General features: G+C 50.4%; 1 protein-coding gene across 3 annotated transcripts in view; it reads left to right on the plus strand.

Moving 5' to 3' along the window:
- Nucleotides 1-18,230, plus strand: part of LOC146286663 (exostosin-1) — a 122,650-nt gene that overhangs the window by 82,198 nt on the left and 22,222 nt on the right. For all 3 annotated transcript variants that reach the window (XM_084699775.1, XM_084699777.1, XM_084699776.1), the window contains 4 exons: nucleotides 8,663-8,756; nucleotides 11,356-11,463; nucleotides 14,244-14,363; nucleotides 17,123-17,255. In XM_084699775.1, coding sequence (XP_084555901.1) covers nucleotides 8,663-8,756; nucleotides 11,356-11,463; nucleotides 14,244-14,363; nucleotides 17,123-17,255 — 455 coding nt within the window. The remainder of the gene's footprint in view (nucleotides 1-8,662; nucleotides 8,757-11,355; nucleotides 11,464-14,243; nucleotides 14,364-17,122; nucleotides 17,256-18,230) is intronic.

Consider the following 18,230-nt stretch of genomic DNA (forward strand, 5'->3'; position numbering starts at 1 on the left):
ACCAGTCCAGACCAAACCAGCCCAGTCTATTCAAGGCCAGTCCAGACCAAACCAGACCAGTCTATTCAAGACCAAACCAGCCCAGTCTATTCAAGGCCAGTCCAGACCAAACCAGACCAGTCTATTCAAGGCCAGTCCAGACCAAACCAGACCAGTCTATTCAAGGCCAGTCCAGACCAAACCAGACCAGTCTATTCAAGGCCAGTCCAGACCAAACCAGACCAGTCTATTCAAGACCAGTCCAGACCAAACCAGACCAGCCTATTCAAGACCAAACCAGCCCAGTCTATTCAAGACCAGTCCAGACCAAACCAGCCCAGTCTATTCAAGGCCAGTCCAGACCAAACCAGACCAGTCTATTCAAGACCAAACCAGCCCAGTCTATTCAAGGCCAGTCCAGACCAAACCAGACCAGTCTATTCAAGACCAAACCAGCCCAGTCTATTCAAGGCCAGTCCAGACCAAACCAGACCAGTCTATTCTAGGCCAGTCCAGACCAAACCAGACCAGTCTATTCAAGACCAGTCCAGACCAAACCAGACCAGTCTATTCAAGGCCAGTCCAGACCAAACCAGACCAGCCTATTCAAGGCCAGTCCAGACCAAACCAGACCAGTCTATTCAAGACCAGTCCAGACCAAACCAGACCAGCCTATTCAAGACCAGTCCAGACCAAACCAGACCAGTCTATTCAAGACCAGTCCAGACCAAACCAGACCAGTCTATTCAAGACCAGTCCAGACCAAACCAGACCAGCCTATTCAAGACCAGTCCAGACCAAACCAGACCAGCCTATTCAAGACCAGTCCAGACCAGACCAGTCTATTCAAGACCAGTCCAGACCAAACCAGACCAGTCTATTCAAGACCAGTCTAGTTTTCACAGGGCTCGCCCTCCTTGTGGCTGTCGTCTTGAAACACGTTCATCACCCCTCCTCTCCTTCTGAAGAAACCTGCTCGCTCCTCCGGGATACACAGATCTCCCCTCCCTGCAGGCGAGAAAGAAAGAGAGAGGAAGGAGGGGTAAATCGGACGTGACCGTTCTTTCCTCCTTTCCACCGCTCCCCCTTTCAGCCCCCAGGGGATTTGAACCACCATCCGATGACTAGCGTTGCTGACAGCATTGTAGCCACAGCTAATTTGATTTATATCGAGTTATACAAGGAATGGATTAACGGCTTATAAAAGATGCATGGTGCCTTGCACAGATGTTGCATACCTGCTCCTGCCCACTTTTTCCCCTGTTTGTGCCTTTTTGATGTTCTGGGCAGAGGAAGGTGAGACGGATGGATGACGCTCTCCTTTTCGCCCCCTTCTGTTCCTCCGTGGGGTCTTCTTGATTAAGGATGCGTTTCTGTGTGTGTGTTGAGGGCAGGGTGGTGGATTGGAACAGCCAAATGACGCTCTCTCTCTTTCCTTGTGGACGTCAACAACGCAATTACAGTAACAGTCATCGCCTTACAGGGGAGGGGGACGACCTGGTGACAAAGACATTTGCTCTGTCTGTTGCTCTCACAAAATCAGAATCGTTCTCGTCGGAATGTTCAGACGACCTGGTTCAACCTGGATCTCTCTGTCTCTGTCTCTGAGTGACCCATTCCCTCACCTCACTCCTCACGGAAATCGAAATGCAATATCAAAGGGCTTCTGGGAGTCTGAAAGGCTTCCCAGTCAAGTACAGTAGTGTTGTCGCTGGCAGGCTATTCACTTTTAATAGGCAGAGGAGATCTGCTTGGGTCCTGTCAGCTCTGCTTCGAAAGTCTCTCAAGTAGTTGTGCTTCACGCATAGTATTCAGTCTCCTGCTTCCTGTGTGTATCTCCTGTGAGCTTTGGATGCTTTTACACACCGGGATATCAGAAGTCATTTAATTTTTTCTCCCTCTGGCTTTAATGACTGTGCACAGGAGATACACACACACACACACGCACACGCACAGAAACACCAGAGGTTTATTAGTTTCTCTGTGATTCATTGTTCTTTTTCTAATTTGACTTGAGCAAATACGTTTGTGTTGAACTTTGTATGTGTGTGTGTGTGTGTGTGTGTGTGTGTGTTTGTGTGTGTGTGCGTAGAGGTATGTGAGGAGGTAAATTATTCACACAGAGAAAACATTGTTCATTCACATCAACGCTTTTGTTAAATTGGTGGAGCGCCAGTGTACAGTGAGCAGTGGGTTCCAGAGAGTCTGAGGGTTCCTATCCTTGGCCCCTGGTGACGCCAGGCTGGCGAGGAAGAAAGCAAAAAGCTTTTCATTGCCTCGGTTCAACACACAGTCGCTGTTGTTTCAGGACTCAAATCTTTCCACAAAAAACATACACGCGCACAGCGACATCAGCCGATTCCAACATGTCAGGCACTACCCGACCACGAGTGAGTCATGAAGGGAAGTTCAAAGTTTGACAGGAAGTGAGACAGGTACATTGTGTTCTCAGTGAAACACCACTGTTGGAGATTGGCTGTAAGTTGTCCTGTGAATAGTCCCGGAGTGGGACCATTCTGGATGGTTGGTGGGATCCAGGCGAATAAGCTGCTCTTGTTCTTTGTGTGTACGTGTGTGTGCTTGTGTGTGCCTGTGTGTGTGTCGAGTGTTGAGTCGTGAGCCCTGGAGTCGAAAAGTTTTTTTCCTGTTCCCATGCTGTGTAACCCCTCTTGCTGACATTTCACTCAAACGTCTGCTTTGTATTCATCTGGATCCGTATCCATGACAGCGTGTGTGTGTGTGAATGCGTGTGGGAGTGGGTACCTGCAGGGTTTTAGTTGGGAGCATTAGTGAAGTGTGTGTGCCGCTGTGAGGTACTTGGTCTAGAGTTCTGTAGCTCCACGACACACAAAGAATGGACTGAAGGACTGGAGAGAGACCGAGAGAGAGAGAGAGAGAGAAACAGAGAGAGAGAGAGAGACAGAGAGAGAGACAGAGAGAGAGAGAGAGAGAGAGAGAGAGAGAGAGAGAGAGAGAGAGAGACAGAGAGAGAGAGAGACAGAGAGAGAGAGAGACAGAGAGAGAGAGAGAGAGAGAGAGAGAGAGAGAGAGAGAGAGAGAGAGAGAGAGAGACAGAGAGAGAGAGAGAGAGAGAGAGAGAGAGAGAGAGAGAGAGAGAGAGAGAGACAGACACAGAGAGAGAGAGACAGAGAGAGAGAGAGAGAGAGACAGAGAGAGAGAGAGAGATTTGGTGTGTTAGTGAAATGACGTTATTCACGTTGTTTCTGTTAAAGCTGAATGTAACGTGCCCACTGTACATCATGCACAGTGCTGTTTCTGACAACACAGGACCTCAACACTTGTGTTTGACAGCGTGCCGGGAAAAAGAATGGCATCCGCGAGACACAGGGGCTGTAGGGGGGAGAGGGAGGGGGAAGGACAATTGTCAGGGCGGGATTTGAACCTGGGCCCCTGCGTTAAGGCCTCAGCCTACGTGGCATGGGCTCTACCAGGTGTGCCACTGGGGTGCTCCAATATACAATTATTCCTGTGTATTATATCATAGTCATGGTGCAGAAATGCAGTGACTCGATAATGCATGACCGTGTGGACACGGCTGCATGTTGCGTGGCTGGATCGCGTGGTCGAGGTCCGGAGGCGCTCCACTGTAGACCACGCCAGCCGACGGAACTCCGCCGTCCGCAGCGGCGCCGCTGACCTTTGTCAAAGAGGAGGAGGAGCTCTCTCCAGTCCCCCATCGATTTCTCATTTTCTCCCCGCCATCTCTCTGCTCTCCATCGCTCCCCCCCCCTCTCTCTCTCTCTCTCTCTCTCTCTCTCTTTGCCCCTCTCCTCCCACTTTCTTCCTCGGACTATCTCCGGCCTCTCTCTCCTCCTGTCGTTTGTAAATGACAGGAGGTCCCCCTCCCGCCCCCCTCCCCCCTTCCACACTCTCACTCGCCCTTCCTACGTCTTTACTCCTCCATTTGCCTTCTCTCCTTACCTCTCTCCTCCTCTTCCCTTCTGTGTCTCTAACCCACCCTCCCCCTCCACTCCAGCGCCCTAGACAGAAAGCCAGGTGTCTTGGTTCAGTGATGATGAAATAATTAGTTTGGAAAACGTGAGCTTTGAACAGGATTAGAGAAGAGAGGGAGAGAGGAGGGAGTATTAGAGTTCACAGCAAATACAGGGAAATTCTATTTTCTCCCTCTCTTTTTTTCTCTCTCTCTCTCTTTCTCCCCCTTTCTCTCCCTTTGTCTTCTTGAGTGTCTTATTCAGCCCATATCAGACCTGTCATTTGAGATGAGAGAGTGGTGCTTCAGCTGAGACCTGCTCCTACCCGAGACACTTCACACGCAGCCACATTCTCAATCTGCACACATTCAGTCTGCACACGCTCAGTCTGCATACTTCCATCTGCACACGCTCAGTCTACACACATTCGGTCTGCACACGCTCAGTCTGCACACGCTCAGTCTGCATACTTCCATCTGCACACGCTCAGTCTACACACATTCGGTCTGCACACGCTCAGTCTGCACACGCTCAGTCTGCACGCACTCAGTCTGCACACGCTCGGTCTGCACACGCTCAGTCTGCACACGCACAATCTCCACATGCTCGGTCTACACACATTCAGTCTGCACATGCTCAGTCTGCATACTTCCATCTGCACACACTCAGTCTGCACACACTCAGTCTGCACAGGCTCAGTCTGCACACGCTCAGTCTGCACACACTCAGTCTGCACACGCTCAGTCTGCACACGCTCAGTCTGCACACGCTCAGTCTGCATATGCTCAGTCTGCACACACTGAGGGCTGTTAAGCCTTAAGAACGTCCTTCTTTCTTCTGCTCTCCTGCTTTGCTCGATGGATTTTGCCGTGAGGTGCTTGCTGTTCTCCTCCTGATCCCCTAGTTCTCTAGGGTGTTCATGCATCAAGCTTCCAGGTACGCCAGCTTGCCTTGGTCATTCCTGGTCCCCTCGACTTCACACTTCCAGACAGGCTTCAAAAGAGCCTCAGACCCAGCCTCGTCCTCCAGGCCTCCAGGTTCTCCTCCATGACGGCCTGGTCTATGAGGGCTTTCCTTCAGATCGGATTTAGCCTCCTAAGCTATCCCTGCTCTGCCCTGCGCTGAGCATCCACAGCGAGGCTTCCGACCCTCCCTCAGGGAGATCACCACCTGGGGTCCCTCCGGCCCTGGCTGTGCTCTCCGTCAGTGCTCCGCGGTGGTGCTGTTCGCTAAAAGATGAGAGGTGTCTAAGCCAGGGTTCCTTCTGCTAGGGAACCAGCTGTCATGGCCGCCAGAGCCCGGCCCCTCTCCTCTTGCCGGAGGTGGAGGAGCCTTTTTATTCTTCCGGAAGGTTCCAGCTCGTTCCCCCTCTTCTTTGCCCTCTCCTGCTGCTGTGGGCCTCCATCCCCTCAGGCTGTTGGGGAGTTGTATCTGTAACTTCCTGTTGGGAGAGCTCTCCAGGGCTCCCGCTCAGCAATTTGAAGGAGCACGGCTTCCTTATATCAGCCAAAACTGAACGTAAAAATAAATATTCAATATCTGGAATTTGAATATTGATCTTTGATATGGAGATTTCGTTTCCTCCCCCCATCCTCATTTTGTCAGCGGGAAGGGCATGTTTAATTGATGGAATCTGAGCAAGCAGTGTTGTTTCACAGTAATGATGTCCACTCAGAGAGTATTCAAGTGATAAACTGGATGTGAGACTTATGATCAGGAAGAAAATTCATTAGTGCAACAGCACATTTTACTGTTGCCCTAAGTTACATGGAGGATTATACGGAATGATAAGCATTCCATTGTAAGTGGCCACTAAACTGTTGGGTTTATTGTCATCAATTCATTATCCAAAAATATGGTTGTTTATCTCTGTTGCCCTCCCCGAGGCAACATGCAAATCTTTAGAAAACCTTTTTTTATGCATTTGCGCTAGCTGTTTTATGTACGACGATTACAGCTAATTATTCTGTAACACTTTACATCCAGGTGCTTGTAATAAGCATTAGCTAATAGATAAAGCCCCAATAAGATGATTATTAGCATTAATATGTATGAAGCAGATTACGCCGTATTAGTGTTAACAATATTAGTAAGGGTTAGGGTTAGCGTCATCAAAAGATGAGCTTATTGAAATAAAAGCGCCAGTTAACATTAACATGTGTTGATGTTTTTATTACCCATGAACTGATGCTTATTATGAGCACCTGAATCTAAAGTTTTACCGATCCAGTCCTTCATCTGGACCTGCAGTCCTTTTGGCTTCCTGGCTCTATGCTCTTGTTGGAATGTAGGAGTGTTGATATGTGACCTACGACCTCACGCACCTGAGTTCTCAGCACCGAACAGGTGCTGAAATGCATCCTGGGTTTAGCGTCCTCTTGAATGAACAAGCACAAGAAAGGAATGTTATCTCCTTGAGAAGGAAAGGGGGACTGTAGGAGGAGAAATCCCGGTTATGAGCAGGTGCTCTGGTTGCACACGAGCACGCAACAGGTATGCACTCATACACACACAGAGATAATCTCCCTCACACACAGACATTTGTTCGCGAGCATCATTTCTCTCACACGTCAAATCCCCATCTGTCTCCCTTTCCCTTCCGCTTACACACACACACACACACACACACACACACAAACACACACACACACACACACGGTGTTTTCGATTCCGCAGTTCTTCATCGCAGCTTACAAGACGGCTGTGTTGAACCACGTTCCCCCCCCCCCCCCCCCCCCCGTTGTGTTCGCTGTCTCCAGGATGTGTCTGAACCACTAATTTCCTGCCTCTACTGCGGCTGTCTCTGCCCTCATGGATTTCTCCCTCCGCGTAAGCTATCCACGTGACATTCCCTATCGACCGCCTCACGGCTCCTACTGTTCCAACGGACCGAGTGCACGGCCCTCTGCCTTGGCGGAAAACGTGTTGTGCTGTGTGCGCACCGCGCGCCATTCGAGGCTCCAAGTTTCAAGACTCGAGGATCCTAATCACATAACGTTGTGACAGCGAGCTCCGAGCTCCACCACACCGACCGGCGGACGGCTGCCAGGAAGGCCCGACGTGTCAGCCATCTATTCTTTCACGTCGACAGTCCAATTAACGATGCCAGAGTGAAAGAAAGGTCAAATATTCGTCTCGGTCTTCATCTCCCAGGGCCCTGGCAGATAGAGCTGTAGGGCCTCGTGTCACCTGGAGCCCGCCCCTGCTGGCTTCGGCTCATTTGTCCTGCTGGAAAGCGTTAGGCCACACACGGAGCTGTTCGGTTGAAAGCGTCAGCCTTGCAGTGGAGTCATGACCAGTGTTCCAAATGTGTCAGAGGTCTTGGAGTTATAAGGGGGTTGATGCTGGGCGACACCAATAGCGCAGGATCCCCCAAAGTTCAAATCCTTCTCTTTAATTGCGAGAGTGGACCCCCAACTCTTAAGGGGGCCCCAAATGTCTCGTGTGTTGCGGTACGTTGGCTGTTTGTTCCTATGGTTCCCAGAGGAACACGGCTGTCTGATTTGTAAGCATCGACTCGTCATCTCACACGTTTCCTGTCTCTCATGGAAGCTAAGTCCCATAACAGTATCACTTGAGGCCTATTTAACATGAGAGAACTTTGAAGCAGAAGTTTTTTTTGTGCCGCTGCCGCGCAGAGTTTTCAGCGTGTGCTGTCACTGCACGATGGTGGAGGATGACCTTGCACCAAGGTGGGAGGTGTTGACGTGTCGGACAGTGACAGCTAGCCAGTGACGTGCCACAGTAGACACCTCTTCTTGTCATCCCTGAGAGAAATATGACACAAGGACAGCACACTTTCACCTTCCAAGCACACACACACACACACACACTCTCTCATTATTTGACTTTATCAGACATTCCCACACTTCTCCCTTTGTGAGGTAGTCAAGCGGGAGATCCTCTTTTTAAACTAGCCAGGTGTTTAGAGTGAAGGTATAATTTACTAATGGATGCGTAGGACTTTTTGTAATCCTTTTATTTGTTTGACATTTCTACTGTTCCACCCACATCACCTTTCCAGCGTTGCTAAGATGGTTAAGAGAGGCTGTTATTAATGTTCAGCGCTACCCGAGCTTCTGTTTTTCTGTTCTATTGTTCTCTCTCTCTCTCTCTCTCTCTCTCTCTCTCTCTCTCTCTCTCTCTTTCTGTCTCTGTCTCTGTCTCTGTCTCTGTCTCTCTCTCTCTCTCTCTCTGTCTATGTCTCTGTCTATGTCTCTGTCTCTCTCGCTCTCTCTCTCTCTCTCTCTCTCTCTCTCTATCTCTGTATATCCCGCTCTCTCCCTCTCCCTGTCCCCATCTGTCTCTGTAAAAACTGTAAAAACACTAAACTCCTGACAGGTTGTTGTAGAAATCCATTTCCGTCATTCAGGTTCAGAGGAGTCCATCTTGACATTTGCAAGTGTGTGTGTGTGTGTGTCTGTGCTACCCCACACCCTCCTTTCTACCCTTGTCCGTCCGTTTTTCTGTCCATCTGCTTGTGTGTATGACGCTTCTGCGGTGTCTTTCCTTGTCATCTTGTGTTTGGAGTAAATGTCAGGTTGTTACATATGTGACCCAAACAAAAGAAGTCAGCTCTTGGCATTTACCTGAACAAATCTCAGAACACGACTGAAGTCCCTAAGTGTCCTAGTTCTGCCTGTTCTTATTTTATTCCACTGTACTCCTGTATACTTGCATACCAATATACTTGCATCTGTATTTACGTACTCTGACTTGTGTGTCTCTAGGTTTGACTACCAGGAACTGCTCCATAACTCAAGTTTCTGCCTGGTGCCAAGAGGACGTCGGCTGGGATCGTTCCGCTTCCTAGAAGCTCTGCAGGTACACCCAAAACTCTCAATGCCCTAACCCTAGCCTTCATAACGCCCTAGCCCTAGCCTTCACAATGCCCTAACCCTAGCCTTCACAATGCCTTAACCCTAACCCTCGCAATGCTTCAACCCTAACCCTATCAGTGCTCTACCCCTAAACCTCTCATTGACCGCCCCACCCTAGCAACCAGGACCGTTGAAGCACACCCTTACAAACATCTCCTACTGTATAGATGGGGCCATGTTATCCAGCCTTCTTTTGTTCACGTGTCAACAGAGCTGTCGTCTTCGAGACTGAGCTTTCCTAGTGCATTAGGAGGGTATCTGTTCTTCAGCTTTAACATGTACTGCTCAATGTTGTTTGGAGTCTCCCCCACCACACCCCTGTCACCCTGTCTGTCTCTTCTCTCTCTGAAAGATTCCACTAATGGCCAGCTGGGTCTGGGTGCAAGGGTTACCTTGTAGCCAGTTGGGTGCTGGAATTCGTTTTTGGTTAGCTGGTGGGTAGCTCGTTGTTGGGGTTAGCTTTTTAGCCAGTTGTTTGCCAGGGTTAGCTAATGGTTTGCTGGTGGCTGGCTGGGGCTAACTGCCAAGCGACGCAAATCCAAGTTGCATGTGGAGCTCTCAGTAGGCCTAGGGCCCTGATGTTTGGCTGATTGGTATTGACAAGCTGTCATCTCCTCACAAACAGCCGCAGAACAGCTTTCTGAGTACTGTAGCTAGATGGACCAGGGCTATTTTTAAATCTGCCTACAGACACCACCGACTGTCATAAACACCTGATTAACCCTGGCTGGTTTATCTCTTTTTATCTTTCCTCGCCATGTGTCTCTCTATTACATTTACATTTGTTTGCCCATTTTCTCTGGATGCTAATTTCAATTATCAGATGGCACAGCAATGGCATTGTAAATAGCATAGCATATCCAATAGAATTCAGTCTCTCCTTTTTGCACTGGCCACTTACAATGACAATACAACGTCAGCACATAATTCTATTGTGTCTAATGTAACAGCCTGTGTGTAGTATTGTTAGTCTGGGCTCTCTCTACAGAACACTGTTCTTCAGTTTCAGCTCACCAAATTGTTATCATTGTATTTTTAAGTTGGTTGGGCCTGGCTGACTGAGGGGTGTCTGTGGAAGCTTGCTATTATTGTGTCAGGACTATCTGGAAGGAAGGAGTAAGGGTCACAATAAAGCTGGAGGAGTTAGGATCTTAATAAGGCTTGGAGGGAGGAGTTTGGATCTTCATGAAGCTGGGTGGGAGGAGTTTGGATCTTCATGAAGCTGGGAGGGAGGAGTTTGGATCTTCATGAAGCTGGGAGGGAGGAGTTTGGATCTTCATGAAGCTGGGAGGGAGGAGTTTGGATCTTCATGAAGCTGGGTGGGAGGAGTTTGGATCTTCATGAAGCTGGGAGGGAGGAGTTTGGATCTTAATGAAGCTGGGAGGAAGGAATTTGGTTCTTAATGAAGCTGGGAGGGAGGTAACGTTTAGCAGGTAGAGTTGGGGGTCTATATAAGGCTTAGACATTCGAGACTTTAGTGCTTGGGCCTCGTTTTCTCTCCCTTTCCAATCTCCGAGGGATATATTGAACGGAGAACATAAAAAGGCTTTTAGACTTGACAGACAGCCTGCGCTTTCATCCTATGCGGCTTGAAATTCATATTTATAGAGGAGCAGGTATCAGATCCTACTGACCTGCTGCCAAGTCAAGCATCAGACCAAGATGACATATTTAGAGGCTGAGGGAGGTTGAACCGTATAAGTGTCAGGCAGGGCTACATCACCGTGAGGAATGGGTTCCACACTGCTACGTTAGCATCGCGGCTTCGCTCGCAATCCCCTTGTACTCCTCGCCAGTCCCAAAGAAGAACTGTTCTCCGAGCCCGACTCGACTAATCACTACTGAGCAGAGGGGATTTTCGGTCTCCGGTCCACTCATCCTAGACTCTGCGCTCCACTAAGATTCCCTAAGCCCCAGAACAGTGTCATCTTATAACGATGAAGATCCCAGTGTAGCTGTGAACTTTAAACGTGGATTGATGCTTTCAGCCGAGTGCTCTGCGCCGCTTCATTACATTACGGCGCGTGTGTGCGTGTGTTGGTGATGAATAGCTACTAAAACCTCATAATTACATTAGAGTCCTTGAATGACGGAACTGTGGAGGAATTTATGAAAGCCGCTAATATATTAGGCCGTCTTCGTTTCTCCAGCAGAAACCGTAGCTCAGTTGAGAGACTGACTAACAAGAGAAAAACTGTGTGAAAATCAATAAAGGTGCATTACATGTGGAAAGGATTTTTGTTCGGCCATACCTGAAGGCAGCTCAGAAAGTCTTTGTTCGAATGTGCTTGAGGCCGCTTTAGAACCTCCTATTTCTATCGGATCCCCTTTACCTGCCAATGTAATCTCTCTGATCCCGTTGATGGTTGATCCTCATTTATGCGATCCTGTCCACAGATAGGTCTGTTCATTCTAATGACCCTCCAATCAAGTCCACCTCGTGTGAGACAGCCGACAGCCGACAGCAAGGAGACCCCGTGTTTGGCTGTCCGGTTGTTTCCGGAAAGTAGCTGAGCAGTGTCGTGCTTTCCTTCCACCCCTAGGCGGCGTGCATCCCCGTCCTCCTCAGCAACGGCTGGGAGCTGCCCTTCTCCGAGGTCATCGACTGGAGCAAGGCGGCCATCTTGGGGGACGAGAGGCTGCTGTTGCAGGTAGGGACGGATGGAGACACGCAACCACACGCACGTCAGTGGGAGGGAGACAGCCTGCCAGGGTACACACCCCCCCCCAGGTACACACACACACGCACTCAGGTACACACACACACACACACTCAGGTACATGCCGTGCACACCAACCGCCAACCTGGCAACCAGGTGGCCCGGAAGGAACCTGAGGAAGGCCTCTCGAGTGAACCTGTTCATGTCCTCATGGTGTCAGACGTGTGATGTTCTCCTGTTTTAATGAACAGCCTTATTACTGCAGCTGCTCCAAACCTCCCTTTCCTCACTGCTGCGAACATGGAGGAATAATGGGGAGGGGAGGGGAGAGGCCACGGAACGACAGTGATGGATATCTAATCAGGTGGTACTGTCGCCCTCTTCCCCCATCATCCTCCCTCACCTAAGCCCCACCCCTACCTCTGTTACCTTGGTGATTAATGCGTTATGTGCCAACAGTTGTTGACCTCCACCCAACCCCCCTGGCAGGAACCCAATCTGCCTTGTACCAGATAGCTAATTAACACAAACATACAAGCTTTCTCTTTCACACACACACACACACACACACACGCACACACACACACTCTCTCTCGTTCTCTTTCAAGCACACATGCACACTTTGCCCTGTCCCTCACACCCGCGTGCACGCACACGCCACGTAACAGACTGCTAATTAACACTAAGATGTGATTTTAATTTGATTTGCACTCAGACAATTGAGTCACACAATGGCACGCCTATTAAAAGTTGTAAATGGGCTTTAATGCGAGCCCTGTAATTAATTGTGATTATACAGTGTTGAACAAGAGGAAGACGTTCAGAGATGCAAATGTTATTGGTTTTTATTTCATTCGGAGTCCTATGCCCTTCTTTCCTTCTTTCTGAAAGCTTGGTAATTGTTGTCACACGTCAGTGGGAGGGAGACAGCCTGCCAGGATAAAAAAGCACTTTGGGAGTTTCCTCTCTTAGCGGAAAAATAAATAAAAAAGAAAAACATTTTCACATAGACGTTTGTTTAGGCTAATTGAATTACGCACTTACGGAGAGAAAAAAAAGGGACGAAACTGTCACAGAGAGAGGGGAAGAGCAAAGCGAGCGAGGAGACAGAAGAAGAGAGAGATGAGAGCGAGGAAGAGACGGTGAGAGAAGCGAATCAAGTGGATTGAACGGAACAATTTGCAAAAGGAGGAAAGAAAACATCTTTGATGATGATGGCTTTGCTTTCCTCCTCCGTGTTGTTGTCAAGCCCAATGAAGCGTGTGCACTTGTGTGTGCATGTGTATGAGTTGCATTAGTCACCCAAACAGTTGCCACTACAGGTTGCTGGAACTCTTGAACATGTCTAGCACCACTGTTGCTTTTTCCTAGAATGGCACGTACTGTAGGGTAGCGTCGTGTACAGCAGCCCTGGCACGAAAGCAGGATTTAGACGACTGAGAAACAAACATATCTCGAGACATCCAAGAGTGCAGACACAAACACAAAAAGGGATTACCCCACACACAGCTGAAGACGCGGGTCAAGAATTTGACTTTACTGTGACATCTACCCCCCAGTGGAGGCAGAAGCAACACAATGGACTTCCATGTTCAAGCAGAGCAGGGATCTGCCTGCTGGGAAAATGAAATCTCAGTATGTACTAATATTGTCAAGCAAAAGAACCCGCCTAACCACGGAAACTACATGTGGAGTAGATCAGATGTCCCCTCCTGGATGACACACACCGACACACACACCAACCACACACTCACACACACACACACACCAACCACACACCCACACACACACACCAACCACACACCCACACACACACCAACCACACACCCACCCACACACACACACACACACACACATCAACCACACACTCGCACACACACCAACCACACACTCACACACACACACACCAACCACACACCCACCCACACACACACACACCCACACAAACACCCACACACACTCACACACACACACACACACCCACCCACGCACACACACCAACCACACAGACCAAACAGCCTATCTGTGAGCACGGTGCGTGGTTGATTTGAGTTCTCTATGCCGTGGCTGTGAGGGATTCATTAAAGCTCCCGGGCGTGTTATGGTGAGCTTCAGCACCCAGACAGCCTGTGTTTGGGGGCCTGCTGTGACAGTGAAGAAGGGGACAGCAGGAGAGTGGGGCTGCTGGCGACACTGCTGCTGCTCTCTTCTGACGTCGAGGAGGGAAAAACAAGACGCACACGGCGCAACGACACGCGCGTAGACACGCGCACACACTGTGATTTACCTTTATGCTGGGCAGGGGGTCATCAGTCTGTCCACCAGACTGACGGGGTCCAGTGCTTCCTTACTGGGCCTCGGGGACCCATAGCTTGGGCTCAGCTGAGGGCCCTCCTTAATGATGTCATCGGGGTCTCTCGGGGCCGTTCAGACACAGCATGCGGTGGTTGCAGCTCCCAGGGCCAGAAGGAAGACGTGTATTAGTCAGGGAATGATCCATGTTCTCTCTCTGTCTCTGTCTCTGTCTCTGTCTCTGTCTCTGTCTCTGTCTCTGTCTCTGTCTCTGTCTCTCTCTCTCTCTCTCTCTGTCTCTCTCTCTGTCTCTCTCTCTGTCTCTCTCTCTCTCTCTCTCTCTCTCTCTCTCTCTCTGTCTCTCTCTCTCTCTCTCTCTCTCTCTCTCACTCACACTCATTTCCCCCTGTCTTGATCTGGCTACCACGGCTCCTTTCATTTAGATCTGTCTTTCTTCTCTTTCTGCTCCTCTCCTCCAGGTTCCCTCCATCACCCGATGGGTGGAGCCAGCCAGGATCCTGTCCCTCAGACAGCAGACCCAGTTCCTGTGGGACGCCTACTTCTCCTCTGTATCCAAGATAGTCTCGACCACTCTGGAGGTAAGATCTCCCACTTGTCCATATCAAAGATAGTCTCGACCACTCTGGAGGTAAGATCTCCCACTTGTCCATATCAAAGATAGTCTCGACCACTCTGGAGGTAAGATCTCCCACTTGTCCATATCAAAGATAGTCTCGACCACTCTGGAGGTAAGATCTCCCACTTGTCCATATCAAAGATAGTCTCAAACACTTTGGAGGTGAAGTGTCCTTCTTCTTCTTGATATCAAAGAAAGTCTCAATCAGTCTGGTGGTAAATGATCCCACTCCTCCATATCAAAGATAATCTCAAGCACTTTGGCGGTATGCTCTGACTTCTCCCCATCCAAGAACAGGAGGGGGGAGGTCTGGTAGGAAATGGAGAAAACAAGACAGGGAGGGAGGGAGAGAGAGCGGGGGGGGGGGGAGAGAGGGAGACGGGGGGTTGATACGAGGGAGGAGAGAATCGCAGCGCAGACAGCTTGCAGCCGGGATAACTAATGGCCTTTCTCAATGATGTAGCACCACTGCACTGGGTGAATGGATAGTGGAGCGCGCACACTACACTGTTTCTGTATATCCCTCCACTACCCAAGTCCCCATTCATTTGGCTTTCGGTGTTCCACTCGGTTTTGCCATGCTTTCTCCCTGCTCCCTCATCGGTCCTCTGTGCTTTAGGCCCTCGCCTTTTCCCCCTCCCGCTTCCTGGCTTCCTCTGTCCTCCCTCCTCAATTCCTGGCTCCTCCGTCCTTTCTCCACGCCAGCAGTCAGGATCAAGCCCACGGACGGCGCCGCCTGGTGGCGGGAGGTCGGAGAGGGCAGGACCTGGGTCTGGACCCGTCTCAGTTGCAGTTTGATGTGTTGGTCAGCCGCTCTGTATCAATCACGCAGGTTCATTGAGAAAGAGATGAGGCGCGTTTGATTCGCCTCACGTTTGCACCCGATGGGACCCATCCCCTGGGTGCGTTGTTCCGGGTAGGACGATCAAGTGCGCGGCCATGTTTGCGAACACCATTTGAGCCTGATATGGCGTTGCCTTTGCTACGTGGCAGTCACACCCAGTTTCCTGCTGAGGGGTAAGCGGGTGGGCTGCCCGGGCAGATGGCAGGAATACCGCACAGGGGGCCCTTTTATGTAGGACACCTTTTGTGGATGGGAGCCTGGAGATGCTGTTCTGACCCGCAGGAGGTACTGTGGAGTTGGCAACATAGGAAGAGAGGGAGAGAGGGAGAGAATCAGAGAGAGAGAAGGTGAAGGAGACGTTGAAAGAGCAGAGACAAAGCTTCGAGCGTAGGAAGATCAGAACGTCACACACACACACACCACCTCCTCCCAGCCCCTCCCTCCCGACGGCTTCTCTGTGAACTCTTGTTTTCCTGGGGATACCAACAAACTTCTACCCGACTCTTTCCAAACTGACCTTAAATGAAGAACCATGGTAACATTCTTAACTGTCACACGGTTGAACAAATCCTTTTGAGTGGTCCCAAAAAACGCATTCCTTTCAGATTGTCCCCAAAAGCCTCCACTTCTCAGATCATTTTTTCCCCCCAAACAATCCCCCTTCCGCCTTAATCTACTGTCCTAGATGCTATTGGTTCCCTTGTATCGGAGGACACACTGGCATAGATAGAGAGAGAAGAGGGAGCAAAAGGAGAACGCTAGGAGGAGAAGGGGCGGGGCGTTTGGTCGTGCCGTTTCCCAGCAAGCCAGGGCAGCCGTGGAACAGCGTGATGAACGAGGTCGTGGATTGTTGCCGAGCGCTTGGCCGATATGTTGTCGGACTGGTCGCAGGAGGTGAGCAGCACCAGGCGTACACTGGTTTGGAAATGAGGCCGGGGGTCTGTAGAGCCACACACACACACATCCATTCACACACACACACACATCAATTGAAGCACACACACACACTCTCACTCACCATCCAGATGCGCTAAGCGCTCTGAACTCTCTCCGGGCTCCCAGTGGTGTGCGACGGGGCGGGGCTGAAATGAGCCTCGAAGATCAGCTCTCCTGAAGTCCACACAGCCAGGACCAGCTGAACCTGCACACCCACCCACCCGGCCCCCGCCGGTCGCTCCGTGGATCGCCGCCACCTCTCTCTCTGGGCAACACGACGATCAGTAGGCTCCTCCGCGGTGGCTCTCTGTCTGTGAGACTCTCACCTTCTGACACCTCCAGAGCGAGCTCCATCTCTGGCCTGGATCTGTCAGAGAGAACCCGGCTCGGAGGACACCCAGGGCTGGCCGGAGCCAACTAGCCTGGCCAAGTCAGACAAGATTAGAACAGCGTTTGAGTCTATCGGCGAGGGACGGCGGTGGGGGGGGCGGTGGGGGGGGGGGGCGGCGGTAGTCTGCCTGGGATGAAACGGGTCTTTGTGGAGCGGAGGTGTCTGTGGCTGGGTAAACAAAGCTGAACGGCTTTGCGGTCGCCGACTCCTTCTGAGGGATGACCTCCCGTCTGCCTCCTCTCTTAGGGAGCCGCTAATTACGGCCGCTCGCCTGGCCTCACCAGCACAGGTGCTGCAAGCGGCGGAGACCAGAAGGAATGCTGGGAGGAGAGGGGGGGGGGGAGAGTAATGGAGTGGAGAAAGAAGGGGGTAGGGGAAAGAGAAAATAGCTCACGGACGTACCACCGATTGTAGTGGTGATCTTTGTGCTGGGAGACTGTAATTAACATGGCTGTTGTCTCTCTGTCATCTCCACGCTTCCCCTCTCCTCACATCTTCCTCTTCCATTTCTCCTCCTCCTCTTCCTCCACTCCTCCCCTGTCTTCCCCAGATCATCCAGGACAGGGTCCACTCCCATGTCTCCAGGACGCGTCTGATGTGGAACTTTCTCCCCGGCGCTCTGTACGTTCTCCCCCAGTTCTCCTCCGATCCCTCCCTCTTCCCCTTCTACTACGCTCTACTGGGTGAGTTCCACACCGGGCACTCGGACCAGGTCACTTACATGCAGGGGTTCGACCAGTTCCTATGCATCTGCGGATGGGTTCTACTGTCCTCTACTGGGTGGGTCTCAAGCCCATGTTGTTGGTCGTTGCCAACCAATTGCCAACCAATATTGTGATTGATGAAGCTCATCGGAGAACCCAGGGCAGAGAGACACCAGGGCTGAGATGGAGATATAACCCTGATGGATGCTTCCCCTTCTCAAGAGGGCAAGGAAGGATGGATGGAGGGATGGAGGGAGGGAGGGAGGTGAAGTAATGGAGGGAGGGAGGGTCCGAACAGTTTTGTTTTATATCACGACCGTAAATCAACATTTTGTTGCTGATGGAGTAAATGTTTTGTGCTTGCTCCTGGGCAACTCTGGTTCACACCAGGTTCTCAATAGGTTCTCTCAATCAGTCTGAGGTTGAAGCAGCAACAGCCGCCTCGAAAGTTTCCTTTTCACTCATTGTTTTAAATCATTATTGGATAACGGTAATCAGATTTTATTTGTATTTTTCCTTAGAAGCTATTGAAGCTATTGAACAATGCGAAAAAATCGACCTCCTTTATATTGGAAATAATCAAAATGGAGCCATCTTTACAAGTCCAAACCAAAATTCTGGGAGGTATTGATGATGGACGCAGTGAACAGGCGCCTACATTCTTCTTCCTCAGAATCCCAAAAGTGATTAGCAGCCTGGGTCCAGCAGCTGTGGCACGTCCTATCAGGTTCTTTACAGGCTGCTTGCTCCACAATCCTCTTTTAAGCCAGTTTAAAGCCACAGAGACCGTATGAAGAGGTGCCAAAGCAGAGGATGGGAAACAGGGATTTCATGGGGCGGAAAAAAAAGAAAAACACACATGCACACACACAGAAAACTCTTTCAATGTTTCTTTACCGGTCCAGTAATGAAATATACGAGTAATAGTCTTCCCTGTTATTCACTCTCTGTCCA

This window comes from Hypomesus nipponensis, chromosome 6 (genome assembly GCF_054491055.1).
Source record: "Hypomesus nipponensis isolate SF chromosome 6, ASM5449105v1, whole genome shotgun sequence".
In the NCBI taxonomy this organism is placed as follows: Eukaryota; Metazoa; Chordata; class Actinopteri; order Osmeriformes; family Osmeridae; genus Hypomesus; species Hypomesus nipponensis.